At 45.3% G+C, this 23,929-nt stretch overlaps 1 protein-coding gene across 3 annotated transcripts in view; it reads left to right on the top strand.

Moving 5' to 3' along the window:
- The first annotated feature begins 2,059 nt into the window (after positions 1 to 2,059).
- LOC148474159 (uncharacterized) overlaps positions 2,060 to 23,929 on the top strand; it is a 79,243-nt gene continuing 57,373 nt past the window's right edge. Inside the window, exons 1-3 of one of the 3 annotated variants that reach the window (XM_088459014.1) lie at positions 2,066 to 2,122; positions 13,843 to 13,883; positions 21,170 to 21,306. In XM_088459014.1, coding sequence (XP_088315140.1) covers positions 13,868 to 13,883; positions 21,170 to 21,306 — 153 coding nt within the window. In that variant the 5' untranslated portion in view covers positions 2,066 to 2,122; positions 13,843 to 13,867. Of the gene's footprint in view, positions 2,123 to 13,842; positions 13,884 to 21,169; positions 21,307 to 23,929 lie in introns of those variants that run through there. The other 2 variants (XM_088459015.1, XM_088459012.1) reach the window with 2 other exon arrangements.

Raw genomic sequence — 23,929 nt, forward strand, 5'->3', positions numbered from 1 at the left:
TACCTGTCCCCTGGATTCCAGGCTGCAGTCTGGGGAGCCTGCTAGCAAGTTCCCCTCAGAGCCTCGCCGGGAGTACCTGGTGCCACGGCGCCGCGGAGGGGTGTCTCGCACTGTTGCTCAGTAGTAAAATAACTAGAAATGCCTGACACCAACGAAACTGAGTTGCCCTCAGGCTGTGGGCAGGGTATAGGGGGAAGGACAGGAGCATCCTGGGATTGAAAAGCTTTGCTGTTGGTGTCCGGTCCTACAGGTTCCACCTACACCCTATTGTCTCCCCTATGGAGCCCTATGGACCCTGAAGAAGAAATATATACAGTATATAACAGCTACATAATGGGGGTAAAGAGCAATCAGGGAAATTGCTAGATTTTTCAGGGAGAGAGATTGCTATTTCAGGGAGTCTCCCTGACAATGAGGGAGAGTTGGCAAGTATGATTTGAGATGACCAGTGAGCTATCAGTTTACCTTGTGTCTCTGTTTAATAAAAATAAACTTTTATTAGCATGCACAATATAAGAGTAAGTGCACCCATACACGGTTCGATATGCACCTTGCGATGCGACGGCCGATCCGATGGGTGATATACCGTTCGGTCCCCACACACGGAACAATCGGGAGGCCGACCGCCTGATATGCCGGCACCCCCCTCCCCCACCCGCATAGCGCTGCATGGGATCGTACATCGCTCCCCCAGATCAGCTGAACATGCAGTAAGATCTGGAGGAGCGATGTATGATCCCACGGGAGCGCGCACTGGCCAATATCATAACCACACACGGAATGATATAGCAGCAATATACTTCCAAACTGTTGGATCGGCTGCTATATCGTTCCGTGTATGGGGGCCTTTACATTCTATCCTGTGGTGTGTAGCCTAAAGCTAGGTTTATTTCTTTATTTACTAATCATCCCCATTACAGGTGTTCTCCCCTGAGAATTACCTTTACATAGCAGCTTTTTAGTTGAATGTTTTACCCATTGGATGTATGTATATTATATGAAGAGTTTTAAACTCTCACTGTAGCATATTATTTTTTCATTTCTGGAATTTTTTTTAATACATAAAAAATGAATAATGAACACACTAAACAATGAATGCAACGTTATATAACTGAAATTCCCTCTTGTAGGAGCTATGGGCAGTCTAAATGTCACTTGCCAGTTTCCTGTCACATGTTCCCCCCAGTGTCCGTTTGTGTCTGTTTCTCCTTATAGCCTGAGATCGTGTTACTACTTTGCACTAGGGATGGGACATCGAAACAAAACATTGGAAGTACTGATGTTTTTTACATTGAATCCAAAACATTATTTAGATATAAACATTGGTTCTCTGGAACTGATGTTTACCAATGTTTCTGTTTTTTTATGCAAAGTCTGTACTTAAACATAAAATAGGCTAATAAACATTTAAAGTAATTGATTTACTATGTCTATCTTCATGGAGGCAAACAGAGAACATAAATGGTGCACACATACACACACAAATGGTGCAAAAAGTAGAAGGATATATGCATTTGTAGAAGTAAAACATGTTTTGTGGTGAATCAATATTTTTAAAGAAATAAAATGTGATGCATTAACTAATGAAACTTTAATCATCTCACTGCTGCTTACCATATTGCCAATAGCTGCAGCAGCCAGACACCCCAGCACACAATCAGTATTCACTGAGAGCAGCACCAGTGACAGTGAGCCAGGGGTGGGACTGTCCTATGTGCTGCTGCTAATTGGTTAATCAGAGTGTCTTTCACTCTGTCAGCCACCACCCCCACCAGTAGTAACCCAGTCAGTGTGTTTTGAACACTCTCATCTTACTTTGCGATTGACTAAAAAACATGAGAGAGTCAGCTGGCAGCCCAAAGCAGTCCTGCACCACACATTGTCACGCAAAAAAAAAAAACATTGGAAAAGTAGGGAAAAACATCGGGTGAGAAATCTAGCGATGGTAATGAAACATTGGATGCTAAACATTGCAGGGTTAAACATAGAACATCGAAACCATCTGACCGATGTTTCCGATGAAACATCAAATGATTCCCATCCCTACTTTGCACATCTACAGGGACTGAGAACAGGGGAGCAGGGTTTGTGTCTGCCTAATCGTTTGTGGGTGAAATGCCAGGTAAGCTGGAGTCTGCTCTTTCCTTATGCAGAAGTATTGGCATAATGCAAAATACACCTAAAGAAGCTACATTAATATTAACACCCTGTAATGTGACGTTTGGTACTAAGCTGTCCAGCACTCATATCTGGTTCTACAAATTACACCCAGCAAGTTAGTGCTGACAGCAGTGACATTACAGGGAATCAGTCTGTATTACTTAAGGGTACATAATGCTCAGAATGTTTCACTACACTTTTGGTGCACCTAGTTTGTTCCTTTTGTATTTGCTAATAATATAATTGAAAGAAAACCAGGAGGAACTATCTATTTTGGGTGACTACAGTCAGGGTCGTAGGGAGGGCGGCTCCAGTGTAGTGCAAGCTTCAGGCGCCGCAGCTGCCCACCCGACAGCTGTCTTAGCTGACAACCTGCCGGGTGCCAGCATTGAACTGTGAGTGCTGGCCTCTGAAGCAATTGGAGGCTAAGGAAGCCTCCGATCGCTTCAGAGGCCAGCGTTCCCAGTGAAACAGTGTGCGGGTGATGTCATGACATCACCCGCGCGCTGAGGAGCCGGCGCGGTGCGCCTCGTGGATCTAGTTAGATCCAGTCAGGGCGCCAGCGGCAATGACAGCACGGACGACGGCCGCGATGGACCAGGTAAATACTGTGGGGGGGGGGGGAGGGGGCAGAACTACAGGGGCACCACAACGGGGGCACTGCATATGGGCACCACAACGGGGACATTGCATATGGACACTACTACAGGGGGCATTGCATATGGGCACTACTACTGGGGGCAATGCATATGGGCATCACTACAGGGGCCACTGCATATGGGCACCATAACAGGGGGCATTGCATATGGGCACCACTACAGGGGGGAACTGCATATGGACATTATTACAGGGGGCACAGTATGGGGGGGCACAACTACAGTGGGCATTGCATATGGGCACCACTACAAGGTGCATTGCATATGGGAACTACTACATATGGGCACCACTACAGGGGGCTGCCCCTAATCTTTATTTTTATTTCTCTTCACCCATATGGACCTGCCTCCTCCCTGGAACACTTGAGGGGGGAACCATAGCATGCACGTGCTCTGGGCGTCCTGGCTACACGCTACTCCTCTGACTACAGTTCTAAATAGCATTTGTTTGATAATAGTAATGTTCAATATAAAATTGTTGCCATAAATATTTTTATCACAAGTTTTTCCTTGGCTTTTTTTTCAACAAAATACTCCCTAGCTATAAAGACCTTTGTGCAGTATGGGTAGGAGATGTACAATATGTCTACTACACACGGGCCTATTTATCAAAAATTATTTGTGGGGCTGCATGTTGTTGTTGCTCTGGAATGTCAAGCATTCTTGAGTCTGGCCCAGCAGCTAACGCCATGTTAACCCATTGTAGCCTATGGCTACATTTGCATATGATCGGGAGATGCATGTGCAGTAATTGAGACAGTGAACTGTGAAATTCTCACTAACATACTGTGGGGTCTATTTACTAAGCAGTGTTAGGAGACAGAGTGAAAAGTGATAAGGTGCCAGCCAATCAGCTCCCAACTGTAATTTTTCAAACACAGCATGTGAGATAGCAGTTAGGACCTGATTGGCTGGCACCTTATCACTTTTCACTCTGTCTCCCAACACTGCTTAGTAAATAGACCCATGTATGTCTATGAACCTCCCACAATTGTGCTGGAGTGTGTTATGCAGAAATTGGTCATGGTCATGCCATGTCACCCCAGTGATGTGCACAGCAATTCTGAGGGTAAATTCCCACCATGGCTTTGATGGTTTTGACAACTGGATATATATAAATAAGCATTGAATTGCGACTTCTTTCTTACTTTTTTTTTTTTAATCAGTTTCTAGCTTCTTTTCTTTTATTTCTTCTTTTGATCCCGCTGGGCTGCTCATCTTCAAAGGCAAAATAAGGGAAACTAGTAGTTCTGTTGTTCTCATATGATAAACACATATAATATAAGCAAAGAGAAGAAATTAGGGTATAATCTGCACCAAATTTGTGGAAATGTCCTTTCTATGAACATCTCAAATATATTAATGGGTGTTGCTACCCAATAGCTGCTAAACACAGCATCATACACAGCAGAAAAAGAAAGCTGTTTTGTGGGTGCACACACCCCTATATTTTAAAACATACTAGTTATTAGATATACAGTCAGGTGCATAAATATTGGGACATTGACAGAATTGTCATATTTTGGCCTCTATTCACCACCACAATGGCTTTGAAATGAAACAAACATGATGTGCTTTAACTGCAGACTTTTAGATTTAATTTGAGGGTAATTACATCCAAATCAGGTGAACGGTGTAGGAATTACAACGGTTTCTATATGTGTCTCCCAGTTTTTAAGGGGCCAAAAGTCATGGGACAAACTAAACAATCCTAAATCTAACTTTCACTTTTTAATACTTTGTTGCAAATCCTTTGCAGGCAATTACAGAATGAAGTCTGGAACTATTAGAAATCACCAGATGCTGAGTTTCATCCCTGGTGATACTCTGCCAGGCCTCTACTGCAAATGTCTTCAGTTCCTGCTTGTTCTTGGGGCATTTTCCCTTCAGTTTTGTCTTCATCAAGTGAAATGCATGCTCAATCGGATTCAGGTCAGGGGATTGACTTGGCCATTGCATATCATTCCACTTTTGAGCCTTAAAAAACTCTTTGGTTGCTTTTGCAGTATGCTTCGGGTCATTGTCCATCTGCACTGTGAAGCGCCGTCCAATGAGTTCTGAAGCATTTGACTGAATATGAGCATATAATATTTTGCCCGAAACACTTCGGAATTCATTCTGCTGCTTTTGTCAGCAGTCACATCATCAATAAATACAAGGGAACCAGTTCCATTGGCAGCCATACATGCCCATGCCATGACACTACCACCACCATGCTTCACTGATGAGGTGGTATGTTTTGGATCATGAGCAGTTCCTTTCCTTCTCCATACTCTTCTCTTCCCATCACTCTGGTACAAGTTGATCATTGTCTCATCTGTCCATAGGATGTTGTTCCAGAACTGTAATGGCTTTTTTAGATGTTGTTTGGCAAACTCTAATTTGGTCTTCCTGTTTTTGTGGCTCACCAATGGTTTACATCTTGTGGTGAACCCTCTATATTCACTCTTGTGAAGTCTTCTCTTGATTGTTGACTTTGACACATATACACCTACCTCCTGGAGAGTGTTCTTGATTTGGCCAACTGTTGTGAAGGGATTTTCTTCACCAGGGAAATAATTCTGTCATCCACCACAGTTGTTTTCCGTGGTCTTCTGGGTCTTTTGGTGTTGCTGAGCTCTCCGGTGCGTTCTTTCTTTTTAAGAATGTTCCAAACAGTCGATTTGGCCACACCTAATGTTTTTGCTATCTCTCTGATGGGTTTGTTTTGATTTTTCAGCCTAATGATGGCTTGCTTCACTGATAGTGACAGCTCTTTGGATCTCATATTGAGAGTTGACAGCAACTGATTCCAAATGCAAATGTGACACCTAGAATCAACTCCAGGCCTTTTACCTGCTTAATTGATAATTAAATAACGAGGGAATAGCCCACACCTGTCCATGAAATAGCTTTTGAGTTGATAGTCCCATTACTTTTAGCCCCTTAAAAAGTGGGAGGCACATATAGAAACCGTTGTAATTCGTACACCGTTCACCTGATTTGGATGTAATTACCCTCAAATTAAATCTGAAAGTCTGCAGTTAAAGCACATCGTGTTTGTTTCATTTCAAAGCCATTGTGGTAGTGAATAGAGGCCAAAATATGAAAATTCTGTCAATGTCCCAATATTTATGCACCTGACTGTATATTAAAATGTCATGGAAAATAAAACGCCTATGAAAATATGTAATACTGTTATAGGCAAGTATGGTTTTAAACCAAGAAAAAACAGATGAAATATAAATAAAAGATAATAGAATGTGAAAAGAGTAGAAATCAGTGTGTTAAAATAACTTCTCCTTGTCCTCAACAAAAAAGTCCACTTATAAAAACAAAATAACTATGTAGTATAACTACTGGCTTCTGTAATCCACTGCAGTGTCCAAGGATGCAGCATTGGCTGTCTGACGGGGATGCAGTCAGACTGTCTAATCCCAGCAAGGTACTAATGACAGGCGTCAAAATCCCGATGCCTGTCAATAGACCTACGCCGAGAGCCCGACATACCGAACAAAGGTAAGACGGGCACGGACAGCCACGCCGGGGGAAGGTTAGGTTTTAGGGCTCCCGGGGGGACTTGGGGTTAGGCACCCCCCTCCCGTGAGGGTTAGGTTTAGGCTAGGGGAAGGGGGAGGGGGGTTAGGCACCCCTGGGGGAAGGTTAGGGTTAGGCACCCCCATGGGAGACAGGGTTAGGCTGTGGGGAAGGGGGAGTTAGGTTTAGGCACTTAGAGGGGGGTTAGGCACTTGGGGGGGAGGTTAGGGTTAGGCACCCCTAAAGGAGGGTTAGGTTAGGGAGTAAGGCGGTCGGCGGTATTACATACTGATTTCTTCTGAGGAACCCTCAGGTTTCTCAGGTTGGCCATGAAATTCACGCTGCAGGGGCCGGTGAAGCTGCATTGGATCCAGCACATCCACAGATCACCAACCAACGGAGTTGTACGCAAACCATTGTGTACAACTCTGTATCAGGCCCAGTGTACATGTATTTTTGTTGCAATTTCCCTGTAAAGTGCTACGGAAACTTTACGCAACCATATAAATAAAGAATAATGATAATAATATTTATATCTCCAACTATGGAAAAAAGGTTCATTGCTTCTGTTTAGCTACAAGTAAAAAATGTCCTTTTATGTTGCTAAACTTCTACATGCAAAACTATCATTAAATCCACGGCATGCTTCAACACACACAGTGATGTATCCAAAGGAAGTGCCTATTGACAGATCATGTGATGATAATAGTTGTCAGCAGTGAGCGATGGAGGTTAGGCTACACTGTAGATAACTTAAGCAGAGATTGGTTTAGTAACCAGTAGAAGGCGGATGCAGAGTAACACAGGGCAAATCAATGCAGTAGGTCCACAGGTGCAGTCAGGAACATATAGGGCTAGTGGTGTAGTAGACACCCTGTAATTATATAATATATACACACGTGGCAGCAGGATGTATAATCTATGGAGCAGTGGTGACAGTGGACGGATGTAGAACGTCGGGTGCAATCACCCAATGTTCTATATCTGCTCATGAATCCCGATGACTAATGCCAGTGGGACACAGATTGGAAATGCATGGAGATCTAATGAAAGGCGTTCCAGGATGGTGATGGGGTGGGGGCGGGGTGGTGACTGGTGTGTCGGTGAACATTTTGAAAGATGCAGTTCCACTGACACCAGCGGTCAAATTCCATCAGACATTCTGAGAAACCATAGTGTAGAGGGAAAGGGGATTTGGACTTCATTAGCATAAATTTGCAGTAGCAGCTGCAACAAAGTAGCGTATGGTCTCCGTGTAAGGAGATGCTCAGGGGCACGTCCTTCCCCATAGGACTGATAAGAGTAGAAGACTCCAGAATAACCGCAAATGCACAGTAGTGCACTTGACTAGGTCGGAGGTTATTCTTCCACCAGTCCAAGGTCCTTTTGCATAGACAGTAGAGGAGACAGCATGCAGAGCGCTCTCTTCTAACAGTGCCTTGGTAGACTCCACCACCAAAACATCAAAAGGTAATCCATAGTGGATTTTACTGATGCATCCATTCTTAACTTCTTCCATACTAGAATACTTTCCTACTCAATGATCTTTTGGTTTTACAGTCTGGAGCTTTCTTTATGGGGCATATTTATCAATTATCAGGTTTTAGACCCAATAATTAAATTTTCTTATTGCTACTATTCACGGCAATAAGAAATTAGGTTTTTGACAAATGTATAATTAATCACATGCAGGGAAGGGGGCTCCAAGAGGAACCCGTCCCAGCAATGTGTTATAAGTGATCGCTAATGCAATCCCTTCACTTCTCCTTTGGGGCGGCCATTGCCGAGGATGCTTCCTAGCCTATCGACTACAGCTGATTACAGCATCTGAATATGGTGTGTAAATCCAAGAGCCCAGCAGCCCCCAGAGAAACAAGGGATATCCTGCAAATTTTATTTGATAAATAGGCCCGAGAACCTGTGGTGCTACTTCAATATCTTATTCAACTGCAGCACTAATTGGCACATATGAGTAAGGATGGAGGATTTAATTAGAAAATCAGAATTGGTTTGCTACAAAATACATATATGTTAGTAACAGTATTGTCAGATAGGGTTGGGTATTGTAAAAATACTGAAAAGCCGCCAGATAGAATCCAGACGCCGGAAGCCTGCTGTTCAGAATCCCGACTACGGATGGTTTTGTTTACTAAAAGCAGAGTGCAAAATATTGCATAAATATAAATTATAATACATATATACATTGCACATTGTTGCATAATAAACTATAATAACTCATAACTTCTTATATCTTCACATGTCACCTCACACCCTACCTCCTTATTAAACTCCCACACAATAACAAAAGAACACACTACACACTCACCCCACCCTCCCACTCACACGCCTAACCTAACCTAGCAGTACAGCCATCTAGATGTATGTAAAGCATTCCTCTAAATTTTACTCAACACCATTCCTGTGACAGGACAGAAAGCCTTCAGGAATTGACAAGAAATAAGATTTTTGCTACCCCGTCAAGGTGGCCTCAGATGGCGCCACAACCAGGACTAACTGACGGCATCCATCTTCTTCTTGTCAATTTCCATCATCCGTCTCGCCTCGTGCAGATTCTCAATCACCACTGTCTCACAGGGAAGGACTTTGCCCCGAATTGTTATTTGACACCGTGCATTCCACGTGCAAAACCTAACTGCTAAGCTAACTAAAAAAAATAGTGCATAAATCAAACCTTCCATATCTCTTGAATGCCCCATAAGTCCATTGAGGGTAACTCAGCCCCGAAAGGCACGGGATGCGCAGAACTCTTGAAACCTTTTTATAAACCTTTATGTTAAAGGGACACCCACAGAAAAAGTGGTCCATGGTCTCCTCCTCCCCTTGACACTCCTCCCGTGGGCAACCACGATCATCGGCACTTTTCCATACAAAATTCCCTCTCACATAAAGCTTTCCATGGAAGTAGAGCCAGGCGATGTCTCTAAACTTCAGGGGGATCTTCTGAGAGTTACTCAGAATCAGCCCCTCTGAACACATCTCACCCAGGCAGTCAGTAGGGATGACAGCGGGACATAAAAATAGGCCCTCAGAATACTCAACCCCCTCCCTCCTGGTTGAGTTTCTCACATCACCCGTCTCCAGTCCCTACCATCTTATCACTTTCAGGCATAGGATCGCGTAGATTGGGAGATATCCATGCCGGACTCGAAGAGTCTAAGCTCGACCTCCCTCTATCCAATCTTTGAGAAAGGGCAACACCCATTCTCCAAAACCCTCTACCCATCGAGGGGAGTCTCTAAAACAAGACTCCCAAGGTTGAGTTTCAAAAAAGTTGTTACAAAAAAAAAAACGTAGGGTTGACCATGCTCAGGCCTCCCTCCTCCCTTGATCTGTAGGTGATGCCACTCTTGACTATATTCATTCTGTTTCCCCATAACATCAGGAAAAACAATTAATTTATCCTAGACCGCAATGATTGAGGCAATAAACAGATATAGCTGATATACAAAAACACTGGAACCAAGTAGACCTTGCACAAATCCACCCTTTCCCTATAAGAAAATTTCCATTTTCTCCAACACGCTACCTTCCGGGATGCAATCTCCAGTTTATTCTTCCAATTTAGGGTGCCATAATCACCATGATCTAAATGGATTCCTAAAATTTTAATCTGTGAACTGGCTTTGGGGAGGCTGTCCGAAAAGTCAAATTCACCATCTTTGTCCCCCATCCAGAAAGCTTCACACTTTTCCTGGTTCACTCTAGAGAATGAAGCCTCAGAGTATTCACAGAAGAGTTTTTCCACCCGCCGCGCCTCTGCCCCAATGGACAGAACCACCGTGACATCATCTGCGAAGGCCACTACCTTCAGCGCTTGACCCAGACCCAGCTGCACCCCCCCTACAGTGCCGCACTCTAGCCTTCTAATGAAGGGGTCGATCGCAAACACATACAGGAGGGGGCAAGGGGGACACCCTTGATGAACTCCAGAACCCACACGAAAAGTAGGGCCCACCCAATCATTCACAAGTGGAAAACTTTCGGCCATACTATATATTACTCTCAGCCAATTCACCACCCGCTCTGGAAACCCATAACTTTCCAGTACGGCCCATAGGTACTCCTGATTGACCCGGTCAAACGCCTTTGATTGATCCAGTGCCAACAAATACTTTCCCACTTCTCAGCATGACACCGCTCAATAGCCTCCTGGACGCCAAGGACAGCACTAAAGGTACTACGGCCTTTCACTGTGCAATGCTGAGAAGTGGAAAGCAGTTGTTCAGAAATTCAGCCATTCTGTAAAAAATTATTTTTGCCAAAATCTTCCTATCTGTTCTAAGAAGGACTATGGGGCACAAATTCTCAACAGACAGGGGGTCCTTACCCTTGTATCGTTCCCGCTAGGCTGTTTTAGCGGGGCGCGGCGCCCTGCCCTCTTTCTGGAAGGCAAAAAGCGCCCTGCCCTCCAGAAGGAGGGCAAAAAGCTGTCTTCACCCGCGGGTCGCAGTGTCCTGCGGGTGAAGAAATGTGCGGTGACCCGGTCACCGCCGGAGAATAGACGCCGGGCGCATGCGCCCGGCATCTATTCTCCCTGTCTGCAGGGCTTGGGGGCTGCCCGGCGTGTCCGTAAGTGCCGGGCACGCCCCCAAGCATGACGAAAAAGGGACGCGTCTTATAGACACGCCCCCTTTTCAATGACCACGCCCCCTTCTCGGTCGCACGAACGTGCCCTCTCTAGCTCCGGCGCCCTGCCTCGCGCCGGAGCTAGAGTGAACACTACCCTTGGAAAGTAATATAAGGGCAGATAAACTCATGGAGGGGGGAAGACTTCCCTCTTACAAGCTAGTATTAAACAGCTCTATTAGATGAGGAGCCAGGATGTCAGAAAATGTATTATAAATTTCGGATATTAGTCCATCCGGCCTGGAGATTTCTTGACAGATAACCCATCAATCGCTCTCCTAACCTCCTCCACCGATATATCACTCTCCAAAGAGTTAATCAAAGCATCAGGTTTCCTGAGTCCAGGCGTTTCCCTCAGAAAAACTTCCATCCTCTCCCTGATGAGTGACTTCTCAGATAACAGATCAGAGTAATAATCCACAATGACACCCAAGATGCTCTCCTTCGCCTCCTGAAGGACACCCTGACTATCACACAGACCTCTAATCTCCCTTGTCTCGACTGTACTCCTACAGCTCTGTTAAGGATCGGGCGAGATGGTAAGTACCCTATCCCTTCCTTGGGGTGCCTAACCCTAACCTCCCCCCCGGGGATGCCAAACCCTAAACCCCCCCTTTCTGCACCCTACACCTAACTCTCCCTGGGAGGTGCCTAACCTTAACCCCCCGATGGTGCCTAACCCTAACCCCCCAATGGTGCCTAACCCTAACCCCCCTGTCTGTAGCCTAACCCTAACTACCCTCCTCCCGCAGCCTAACCCTAAGTCCCCCCGGGGCGCCTAAACTTAACCCTCCCCCCTTCCCCGTGGCTAACAGCTACCCGGCCCCACTGTACTTACGTTCAGGATGCCGGCTGTCGGTATTCCGTCAGCACCTCCAGCTGATCTGGATTTCGGCCGTTGGTGGGCATTACATGCCGGCGGCTGGAAAGCCGTTGGTTAGAATCCCGACGTCGGAAGCCCGCTGTTCACAATCCAGACTACGGATGGTAAGTACCCTAACCCTCCCCCTCTTCCCCCCCTAACCCCTTGCGGCTAATAGCTACCTGGCCCCGCTGTACTTACATTTGGGATGCCAGCTGTCGGTATTCTGGCATCGGCATAATAAGCTGATCGAGATTCCAGACATCGGTATCTCCAGCTAATTGGGATTCCAGTGCCGCAAATAGCGAGCGCCTCTGAATCAGGCCCATAGGTTTGATCAATGCAATGAAGTAATTATACGGTACAACTATAGGCCCAAATGGCATGAAAGCGAAAGAACAGATGCTGACTTGATCATAATTTGGACAACCAAAAGGTAAGACAGATAGAATTATTTGATGTCTCTAGCAGTTGATGCCTGTGGCTTGTCATGATCATTTGGCCCACTCAGGAGAAAATAATAAAGGTATCAATCTCCTGGAGCAACTTTGGACAGAGCGACCAACAGCCTTAGCAAGGTATAGGGTGGGTGCTGTTGCTAGGTGGCAACCCTATTCCCTAGACCAAAGAAAGTTTGCAGGTCATAGATTCCTGCAAACTACTGTTTGTTAGTCGGGAGGATTGCCACCTAGCAACAGCTGGTGGGCAGAATACCACATACCTGGTGGTTGCTTGGAAGATCAGTTGGTCTCCAAAAATGCTTGGCAAATGTATGCTCAGAGGACCAATGAGTGCCATGTATTATGGAATGTTTTAAGTTTATGTTTTGCTGCTGCACTAGAGGTGGCAGCTCCCCAGATGGAAGTGTCCCTTAAAAGGGTTAATGGCAAGTGATACATAACTTGAAGCTTCACCTTTTAGTGGAGCAGTAAGATTCAATTATGAGATAAGTTACCAAACAAATAATTGGATTTGTCCCATCTTTGAATATATCAAACTCAACTATACAATTTTTAAAGGAGGGTTTTTTGGATTGGTAATATAATTAAAGATTAGCCCAGCACACCTGGCCTCTAAGGCTAAATCTAGTAATAAAGCAAATGTTCTCAATAAAAGTACACTCTCTGAACTTGTGTCTAAGGCAGCTTAGAGGGTTAGAACAGGTTCTATATTCTATATTCAAAGTACTAGAACACTGTGGATTAAAAGCGCTGAGTAGGAAAGAACTCTAAGTAAAATGTCTTCAGTCAGCCTTGGTGATAAAAAGTTAACCATAATAGCAGATGGTGGCTGATGCAAAGCCTGCATTATATTTGGCAGCCAGAAGTCCAGGAAGGTGAGAAGCTGTTCTAGTTGTATTAGCAGTACTATGCCATACATCAAATTTTCTAACCATGGTAGAATATTTGGTCCTTGAATGGCCTCATTGCGGCAATGATAAGTACTACTGTAGAAGGTGACAATCTTGAGTCTTGTTAGTAACCCATTCATGTAATTCTCAATATGCATGGTGGCAACTTGTCCAGGAGATCTGAAGAACCCTGGAAGCAGTCTTTGCAGAGTTCCAGAATAATTTTGGGCCCTTTGCACAACTAATTGATTAGGGAAAACAATAGCCTGGATTGCCAGAGAGGATAAACTAGTATTAAACGGGATACCTGGTCTGCTCTCATTTTGTGCAGTATCTTCAGTAAAAAGAGGTGAGAGAACATATGGGAGAAGGTCTGACCATGGGAAAGACATTACATCCTCTTTGAATGATCCCTGTTTCCACACTCTAGACACAAAGGTGGGAACCTGAGCATCAGAAAAGGGTTGCAAAACAATCTATTCAAGGATCCCCTGAAGGTTTGAACTATTGTTTGGAATATTTAAGGCAACATTGCCCAAAATCAGATTATATCGATGGAGAATTGTCCTGTTCATTTATTTCATTAAGTTCCCAGAATGCAATTGTTGTTAGGTGAATAGCCTTTGAATTGCCCGTTTCCTACTCCCTAGGGTTTTTGTGACAGAGAACAAGAGCATGTCATCCTGTTCAGGTAAGATACCACAGTTGTTATCCAGACATTGTAAACTGCAAATTCCTGTAGGTGACAGGGATTTAAAGCGCTAAGGACTAACATGGCTGGCCTTAACTTGAGCAGATTGATATAAACTTACTTCTCCATTGTGTACCATTTGCACTTTCACTGCCTGGTTATGAGTGAATGCTCCCCAACCATGAGAAATGCAAATCTCAATAGGTTTTGTAATTGTTTACAGTGTAAGGGAACATGGAAAAGCCTCAGGTGTAAGGCCCTCGTTTTTCTAATAGCTTTGTCTAAGTCCTTTAAATGTATATTCTGACTTTGAACTATCATTGAACTTAATTCTGGCCACTTTTCTGGAAGAAACATCAGAGATAAAGAAGGGATATTTCCTATGGGATGGAGTCTTAAAAGAATTTATGTCATTTATGGATAATCCGAGCTTGGCCAGGGTATACAGAGTTAGACCTTGGTGACTGATTAATATGTCTCAGTCTATTATGCAGTGGACTCCTTTTAGACGAAGGTGACAACATAGTATAGAACCTCTGCTTTCATTAAACATGTGCAGGTGTAAGGTGCTATTGAGAATCCAATCACCATTACAGTCCACTGAAGCAGGTGGTCTCTTTATTAGAAAATGGCAAAGATTTAAATGGTTGCGGTAGACTGAGACCAAATGGAAAACCTCCTATAGGTATAATTTGAGGCAAAACCAATTAGTGGCCAAAAGCAAAAGAGGATATGTTAGTCCTTTTATTCGAAACCCTCTCTTTTTAATGTATGTATACAGTGCCTTCACATTTAGCTCTAGTTGTCATTGAATGACACATTTCACCTCTATGGGAAATGAATCGTACAGACTTTGAAGGCTCTACTGATAAGCTATACTGCTTAGACAATTAGCTGCTAAGCTATATACAAGACTTTGTCTATCAAGGGGCTGCAACTCCTTGAGCTTATTTTAGAAAAAAGAGTAAATGAGGGTACTCTGAGTGCTTGAAAGTAGTTTTAGGAGCTGCCTGTCTACCATGACCTGTGGGCCTTGAATGTGACCTCTGACCTCACCTATGAAATCTGACCACGAGTTCTGTATTTACCAGCATGGGCATGACAAGTGGCCTCAGGGCTAAACTCATTAGTCTGCTCTGGTCAACCTGCTAGCCTATCCCCAATAATGAGGGTGGCTCTACTAATTGCCTTGAGTAAGATATACTTAAAAGCTACTAGAGACTCTATTATGCAGAAAAAGCCTACAACTCCTGGTCTCCCATCCTTACCACTGCAGGGCTCACACAGCTTCCTATCTATGGCAGAATCAATCTTTTTGAACAGAACGCAAAGAACCAGAAGCACCAGTTATTTTTAAACTGAATTTGCCTTAACATTTGGGGCATAGGTCCTAAAGAGACCCAATCACCCCCATGTGAACATAAAGGTGAGTCAAATTCAGGGCAGGTAGTGCGGGTGCATCTGGGAGTCCTGTATAACTCTTTAAACCCCATTTACCATTTTTGACTAGGGTTGCTCTGCAGCAGGGATGGGAAATAACTGGCTCTTCAACCGCTGCTGAACCTAACTGGCTCCTCAACCGCTGCTGAACCACACACCCCGCCACAGTTTTAGCATGCCCTGATAGCCAAACTGAGGCAGGGCATGCTGGGATGCACAATCCCACAGCAACTGGAGGGCAGCCGACAGCTCCTGTACAGGCTAGCTGTGCAAACTTATATACCTCATACCTCTGACTAAGGTTTCAGAGTGAGGCATATAATTTGGTGGGAGGTTTTACCTGCTAGTGCAATGCTGGCCATCTGTATGTTGCTAGACTTGCCTCTTTGAAGAGGCTAAAGACCTAGTCACCTCTTCTGGCTCACAGTCCACTGAAGAGAGGTATGGTGGACATACATACTCAGGAGAGTTTAATAGTGAAACATTTAGTTGGGACCCCTTTTGCCTTAAATGGGTGTCCTAATGGTGCCAGCTTCGGGCAGAGGTACTGTGCCAGCTATGGGCAGGAGAAATGTGTCTGGTGCAGACACTGGTGCTTTGTCACCTCCGGGCAATTTCAGGGAATGATCCATTTGTGCCTGAACAGGCATCCCTGTGTGAATTTATCTCCACATTCACTTTTGCACTTCATGTTTTGCCACCTCTGGGCAATTTCAGGGAAAAATCCATTTGTGCCCCCCTGTGTGAATTTATCTCCACATTCACTTTTGCACCTCATGTTTTGCCGCCACAAAGTTACCGCAGCTGTAGGCAGTGCTGCTCATGCTCTGGTATTATGGATGTAACCGCGCATGCGCAGCACTGATTACAGCTGCAGTAAGGTAGGACTAGGTAGGGACAACTATCTATTTCCCGAAAAGCTGACAGCTTTTCGAAATAGATAGTTATGGAGAGGAGGAATGATGAATTCCTCTGCTAATTAGGTAGAACTCCATGTGAGTTCTAAACCTAATTATTTCCAGAGAAATTTAAGTTATGATCAATAGGCCCCATTGTCACCAATGGGGCTTTTCTCTAGATCATATTTATATAACAGTGTTTGGAGATAAATATCAAATTTTTTTTAAACAAACTTATCACCATCTCCAAGCCTTTCCCCTTCAGTACCTGACATTTCAGCACTACATTCCCATACACATATGGGCTCCATTTATAAAATAACGAAAATACCAGCGGCAATTTTCATTTAGTATCACTGTGATACAACCGAAAATGCCACTGGTATTTATTAATACTTACCCCTCCGGCGAGGTCCAGTGAAGTCCTCCTCATCAGCAGGGTCCTCCGCTCATCTGACGGTGCCAGCACCGGTGTAATGCGCATGCACGATGGTCCATCTGCGCGTGTGCATGGAGGCCACCATACAATATATAGGAGGACACCATACACATATACAATATATAGGAGAGCATCATATACAATATATAGGAGGGCACCATACACATACACAATATATAGGAGAGCACTAGGCACAAACACAGCAGTCCAGTACATAGCAGCTGCAGCGGCTGGCATCCTCCTTTTCCCCCCGCACACAACAGCCGTCCCATCCCTCTGTGCCCTTCCCACTGCAGCACACACATGATAGCAGCAGCGCTGATCCCAGGTTACTGTTGGCAGTGACTTTACCTCAGACTCTGAGGTAGAAAAACAAACATTACACTCACCTGGAAAATTACCCTGCTTCTGTCTGAATGGTGCTACCCGGGAATTTACTACTCCCGGGCAGCACCAAGCAGCTTTTGCATGGAGCTGACAGCGCAGGGCATCCTATAGGACGCTCAGCGCTGCTGCTTTGAGCTGACAGCGCAGGGCATCCTATAGGACGCTCAGCGCTGCTACTTTGAGCTGACAGCGCAGGGCGTCCTATAGGACGCTCAGCGCTGCTGCTTTGAGCTGACAGCGCAGGGTGTCCTATAGGACGCTCGGCGCTGCTGTTTTGTTTGAGCTGACAGTGCAGAGCGTCCTATAGGTTAGCAAGGATTGTATGGGTAAGCAAAGTAGTACAGATGTGTTCATGCTAACCTATTGTCAAATCGTGCTGTTGTACGGGATGCCGGCGCTCGGGATCCCGGCGGTCAGAATCCCGATGTCGGCATCCCAACAAGGTTAGGATGCAGACACCTATCTGTAGGTATCACTACCCTACCCCTAATCCTCCCTCCTTCCCGCAGCTTAAACCTAACCCTCCCCCCTTGCATTTTACCCTCCCTCTAGTGCCTAACCCTCCCCCTAACCACACTACTTACCATTGAGATGCCCGTGTCAGGATTCCGGTGCAGGCATTCTGAGTGCCAGCATCTAGACAGCCAGAATAGTGACTACTTCCCCTCAAATCGTACCATATAGCCACATTCAGCGCACCATAGATTATGCGACTAAGCCGCGCCTTGAGACCTGCCAAATAGTTTTTTATCAAATGTGTCCTCGGAGAGGAGACGCAGCTGGCCACTTTAGGGGGCGGGGCCGTGGTCCTATGTCAATAGGCCCAACCCATGTCACAATAAACTGCCATGAATCATGGGACTTTGAAGAGGGGGCGGGGCTAAATGATGCAGTTTTGCATCAATTAGTCCCACCCATCCATGCGGAGCCATGATTCCCAGCAATTATCTCCCCATCCTGTCTGCTTCACTAGGGAGTGGGTGGGATGTGGGAGATCCGGACACTTCAAGTGGTGCGGGGGGCTACCCGAAAATTTGGGAGCCTCCTGCAATTTCTAGGAGAGTAGGTATGTCTTAGTCTCATCACTAATGTGACAAAAGTACAATGCACAAGTACCCTGGGCACTGACACTGGCATTGAATGTATTAGCGGTGTGCTAATCGGATGCTAACCTGGATAAAAAGGCAGAAGACCAACCACCAATATGAGTGAGCCATGCCATGCATCCCGCCATGCAGCATTGTGCTTAATCTGAGACTGATAACAACTCAATTGCGACAAACTCCTAAGCAACCAGTACACTATCAGCGTCTTTGGATGTAGCTGCAATGTGACAGAGATGCTAAATTAAAATTTAAGTACAAATGTCTGATTCGCTACCTGTGGCAGAGTGTCTCAGTCGTGCCATACATATCCAGCCATATGGTGCAGAAAGGACGAGTGAATGAGGACACATCTGTTGCAGCAGCAAGAACACATTCAGAACACAGTTTAGTGATTGCATGGAAGCTGGATGTAATGAGCTGATATGAAGTCCAGCAATAGCAGAACCCTAGTCCCATATGTAACACCCCTTTGCCTGGGTCTTCTTGATAATGGTGTACAGTATGTAAAGATTTTCCCACCTTGCAGTTTTCTTCGTTTCAGTGCCTCCACCCGAATTGTGTCACAACAATGTTCAGGGTCAGGAACACCAGGGGAAGATGCCCAACACGTACTCAGACCACAAACACCACAGGAATGTATCACATAGATATGTTACAAAAGCCATCCTTGCACATTTGTTAAAGGGTTTTGGATAACTACTGCTTTTATGTGTTTTATATAAAAAATCACTTTGTAAGATTAATAAAAGAAAACCTATACAAAATTGGCATAGAGTGATAAATTGATTAGCTAGTAATATACATAAATATATTGCATGACATGCAGTAATCAGAAAAAAAAACATAACACATGAACCTGCTCTGTTCTTTCTTATCTTTCTAGAACCTTCCTTCAGAGTACAAATAACGCACATATCCACTAGCAGATATTAATGAGCGATTGCATGATTACGAAATCGTAATCGTGCAATCGCTCATTAATCGTGCACTATAATGTCGGAGACGACCAGTGATGCGCGCTCCCGCTGGTTGTTTCCGACATCAATCATCGCCCAAACATGCCAGTCAATCTACCGATAATGACAGATTGTCAATGTTCAGGGATGATGGAGGGTGCCTGCACTGAACGACTAATCGTTCAGTGTAGGCACTGCAGGGGATGGGGAATGATGATGTAATCGTACAGTCTTTCCCTAGTCGCCTAGTGGTTGTGCGGCTTAAGGCATTTGCAATCACTGGCTGGGTAATGACAACATTAACAGCAGTATCACAATAGCTTCCACCAGGGCTGCCATCAGAAATGGTGGGGCCCGGTACTGACAAATTAGGCAGGGCCCCCCTCCCCCGCAATATGGGGCAGAAGTTGGCGGAGCTGTGGATGTGGGTGGAGCTACTTTGGGGGTGAGAGACAGGGAGGGCTGGACCTATTGGGGGCACAGATTAATCGTTCGTAAATTCTGTTATATTATCTGCTGTGCTGACATTTTTATTTGCATGTTTTTAATTTATTATATCTAAGCACAAGATGTATTGTGTGTGTGTGTATGTGTGTATATAATATATATATATATATATTATATATATATATGTTACATACACAAACAAACAGAGCCGTAACTAGACTTGTTGGTGCTGCGTAGCTATATTAAATTAAAAGCATGTAGGTGTCAGCACAGCAAGTAATATAACAGCACTTACCCACATTTATGTGTGTGATTTTATATATATATATATATAAATATACACACACACACTGTATATATAATATATATATATATATATATATATAAAAACTTACCTGGACACTCTGCCATCTTCGTGACTCTGGGAGCTCAGAGGACAGCCAGCGCAGAGTGATGTGCGGTACCGCGTGTCACTGGTGGAATGCATGCACCGGCAGTTGCCAGAGAAGAGGAAGAGTCTTGTGGTATTTAATACATGGAGCCGGTCGCAAGCCAATCACAACTCGCTGAACGGCAGCCAGCCAATCAGCAGCGGCCACTGCTGATTGGCTGGATGTTGTTCCACGAGTTGTGATTGGCTCGCGGAACTGCAGCCAATCAGCAGCGGCCGCTGCTGATTGGCTAGCTGGCGTTCCGCGAGCTGCTGTGATTGGCTTGCGGACGTCTCTATGTATTAAATGCCACCAAGTCTCTTTAGTTCTTTGGCTGTCCCCGGTGCATTCCAGCAGTGATGTGCGGTAGCGCACATCACTGCATTTCACACCACCGCTACCCGGGCCCCCTCTCTCTCCGGGCCCGGGACTGGAGTCCCCGCAGTCCCCCCCTGATGGCGGCCCTGGCTTCCACACAGACAATACTTTCCCCATTATCTATAGTGCACTAATGAGTTGGAGCTCATACTTTTACTTCTGCATGCTATTACTTTCAGGTGCACGGAGGGGTGGTGGGGGTAACGGGTACCATTTACTCGGGCATGTTGGGGCGGCCCAGGCCCTGCAGACCCACCCCCACTAAGCCCCCATAACAGGATGCGGCACTTCGGGCAGGGAGAGAGAAGAGACTACTGCTGCAGCAGCTTTACCCAGCTCAGCAGCAATCAGTCCTCTCTCTGCGTGATTTGCCGGGGTGAGCCATCGCACACGACCTCCACCATCTTTGCAGGCACGCAAATGGTATGTTTTTATTTTTTGTAAGGAGGGGGTCTAGCCACACCTCCTCACAGTACCAGGGCCCAGCGGAGCTGTCGGCAGCCTTATTAGTTGTAGAAAGCTGTACTTTACCTTCTCTCCCAGAAGTTGCGGGAGGTCCTGATATTTTTGGGTACTCCCCCACACCCTTGGAAGAATGGCAGATCTCTTACATCATGCTCACTTCCTAGAGGGCAGGATGCATCAAGCATCACATTTTGCATGCGATGCATACCGCCACTCATCGCATGCATGCCAGCATTAATTATGCCAGTATGCATGAAACTCTCCAGAAAAGGGCTGTCCTTTGCAACAGAAGAACTTCCGGGTTTATAACTTATCTGTATGTATCCTTTTACTTGTAGGTCATGACGTCCAAGTGGACCTGTACAAGAGTCCAGAGAAGAGAAGTCATGGCTGGTATCTGTCATTAATGGCACCAAATGAGAAAGGACCAAACTATGCTTGGCTGGACCCATCAAGGCTGTACTGCCACCAGCAGGTAGGTTTTGTATAATTATAAATGGATGCTATACACATTCCAGGAATTTGGATGTATCCTGTTATATTTTGTGCTGTGGAAAAAGACAATTCAATCTCTTAACAAGCAGATAGACGTTGCTAGACCATAGATGTTTTCCTGTCCATATATTACGTTTGCTGTTTCTGTGGAGATGCGTCATTTAAGCAAAGTTTGTAATTACCCATATAAAGATGCCGCTCCTTGCCTACAACACACAAAAACCTGTTCTGTAAATACAATTGTATCCAATACACCAAGCAATGAACAATGAAAAGAACCTCTCTGCCTGGATGATACATGTTCTGTTATGAAAAACACAGTAGTAAGCAAGATTGATATAGCAAGATGCGATCATGGCGCTGGAATACATCATCTGGCACCCGCAGGGACAGGGACTCCGAAAGGACCCCGTCCCTGTGATGTGCCCGACGTGCTGCCGGGGCTACTGCACATACGCTGCCACCTTTGCCGGGGAGGGTTCGGGGGGAACCCTCTGCCAGCTAATATGCGATGTGAAACCCATAGGCTACAACAAACTAACACCATCTTCAGATGGCATTAGCAGCAGTGGCCAATCCCCTAAGTGGACTGCGGCTGCCAGCGGGAATGGAGGGATCACAGCATCGGCGTGTCAAGAGAGGAGGGGACCCATGTTCTGTTCCCGTCTGGGGACCCCTCCTCTCTCCCCTGCTGTTGTCGGGGATCTGACAGCAGTGGTAGACTCCGGCGGCCATTTTCCGGCGTTTCCGCCATTTTGTGCATCGATGAGGCACCCGACGCGGGACCTTGGAGAGGTAGGTATTAGAGTATATGGTTGTAGGGTATGCGGTGTGGGCCCCCCCTGGACCCGTGGGCTCATACATTGGGATTATACTAAATATTTGCAGTTACCCCCCGGGGAATAAGCCGCAAATATTTAATGATAAATTGGCCCTAAAGATACATTTAATAAAAGCTGGGACCAGTAGATTGATCAAACGCACTGGCAGACTATTGATGGGAAGCTATCATAAAGTATAACTTACTGTAAACATATAAATAAAAATACAAAAACTATAAATGACAGTTTACATTGCAGATGGCACAATGCTTCTCCTTTGCAGTGGGGAAAGCAGGGCATACATAACGGAGACAAATACAAATAAGAGGTTGGTCACTGCTCATGACCTAAGTGGAGAGGCAGAGTGGTGCTTCAATCTAAAAAGCTGCAGCCTAACCTCATCGAATTACAGATCTATCCCTAAAGATCTACCAAATTTCTAACAGGTATAGGTGCGGTGTGGAAAAGGTGGCGCTGCCTTTTACATCACGGAAGTGTGGATGTCAAAATTATATAAATACTTATCCGTAAGCTTCTAATGTTTTTCTGTTCAGTATCTTTTTGCATCGCAGTACGCGCGCACGAAGGCTTGATCGCAGTGACTACGCAAAACCCATCGCAGAGTGATTGACAGGAAGTGACTGTTTGAGGGTAGTGGCTGTTGGGGGGTGGTCTGCGAAACGCAGGTGTGCCAGTGCGTTTGTGCATAAATTAGCCACTGCATTGCCATACGCAGCTTGGGCTTTCACTGCGTGCGATGAAGTTAGCAATTTCTGAGTAAGGTCAGAGCTTGTGCAAGTGTGAGTGAGGCTACGATGGTACTCGATGTTACCAATGATTTTGCAGACTTACAAAGTATTACGGATGTGTGTAGGTTGAAGTGGGCCTCATTATGTTAGGCTGCGATGGCATTGCCATAGCACTCATTAGCATATTTTTGCAGTGGGGCTGCGTGCGTAATCGCAGCTGCGATTGCAATAGCGATCCGTAATGAATCAGGCCAAAAGTCCTAAATGGTCTAGCAACGTGTATACATCAAAACAGGGTACCCCATAATTTGAGGATAACGCACCTCACTTAACTTGTAGGGTGCAAGATGAAGCATGTAATGGTTTATTTTCAGACGCTTGTGGGGGGTGGATAGTCTCTTTAAACACAAGCCCCATATGTAGTGCGGAGACAGGCAAATGATAGTTGTTTCAGATGCGTACCGGAACTCACACAATGGCTGACGTCAAATGTATCAAAGTATATTTATTTCCAATCAGTCAGACTGCTACACTCCCAGTTTCCCATAGCAGAGATTTAACACAATACATGTTCAAAGAAAAATATAATAAAAACACGATAAAAAAGTAGGATTTTGGTACTTACCGATTAAATCCCTTTTCTCCGATTCCATAGGGGACACTGGAGTACATACAATGGGGTATAGATGGGTGGAGAGTGGAGCCTGGCACTTTAAAATTCTTTAGAATTGTTGTTGGCTCCTCCCCCTGACTTCAGTTAAGATTAACCAAGTCGAGCGGAGAGAGAGAGCGTAAGCAGAGGAAGGAAGAACTGACTAAGGCCCTCATTCAGAGCCGGACGCTCTGAGCAGAGCGCTCGCTCTGAATGAGGGCCGTCCTCCATAAAAATAGAGCGTCCTCCTGGACGCTCGTATAGCTGTGGGTCACCACCCACAGCACATACGAGCGTGCAGGATGATGGTCGCGATGGTCTTGACCATCGCGACCATCGCCAGTGCGACCAGAAGCCTGTGGTCGGGGTTTTCGACCACAA

Source organism: Taudactylus pleione, unplaced genomic scaffold (assembly GCF_031769625.1).
Source record: "Taudactylus pleione unplaced genomic scaffold, aTauple2 ptg000886l, whole genome shotgun sequence".
NCBI classification, from domain to species: Eukaryota; Metazoa; Chordata; class Amphibia; order Anura; family Myobatrachidae; genus Taudactylus; species Taudactylus pleione.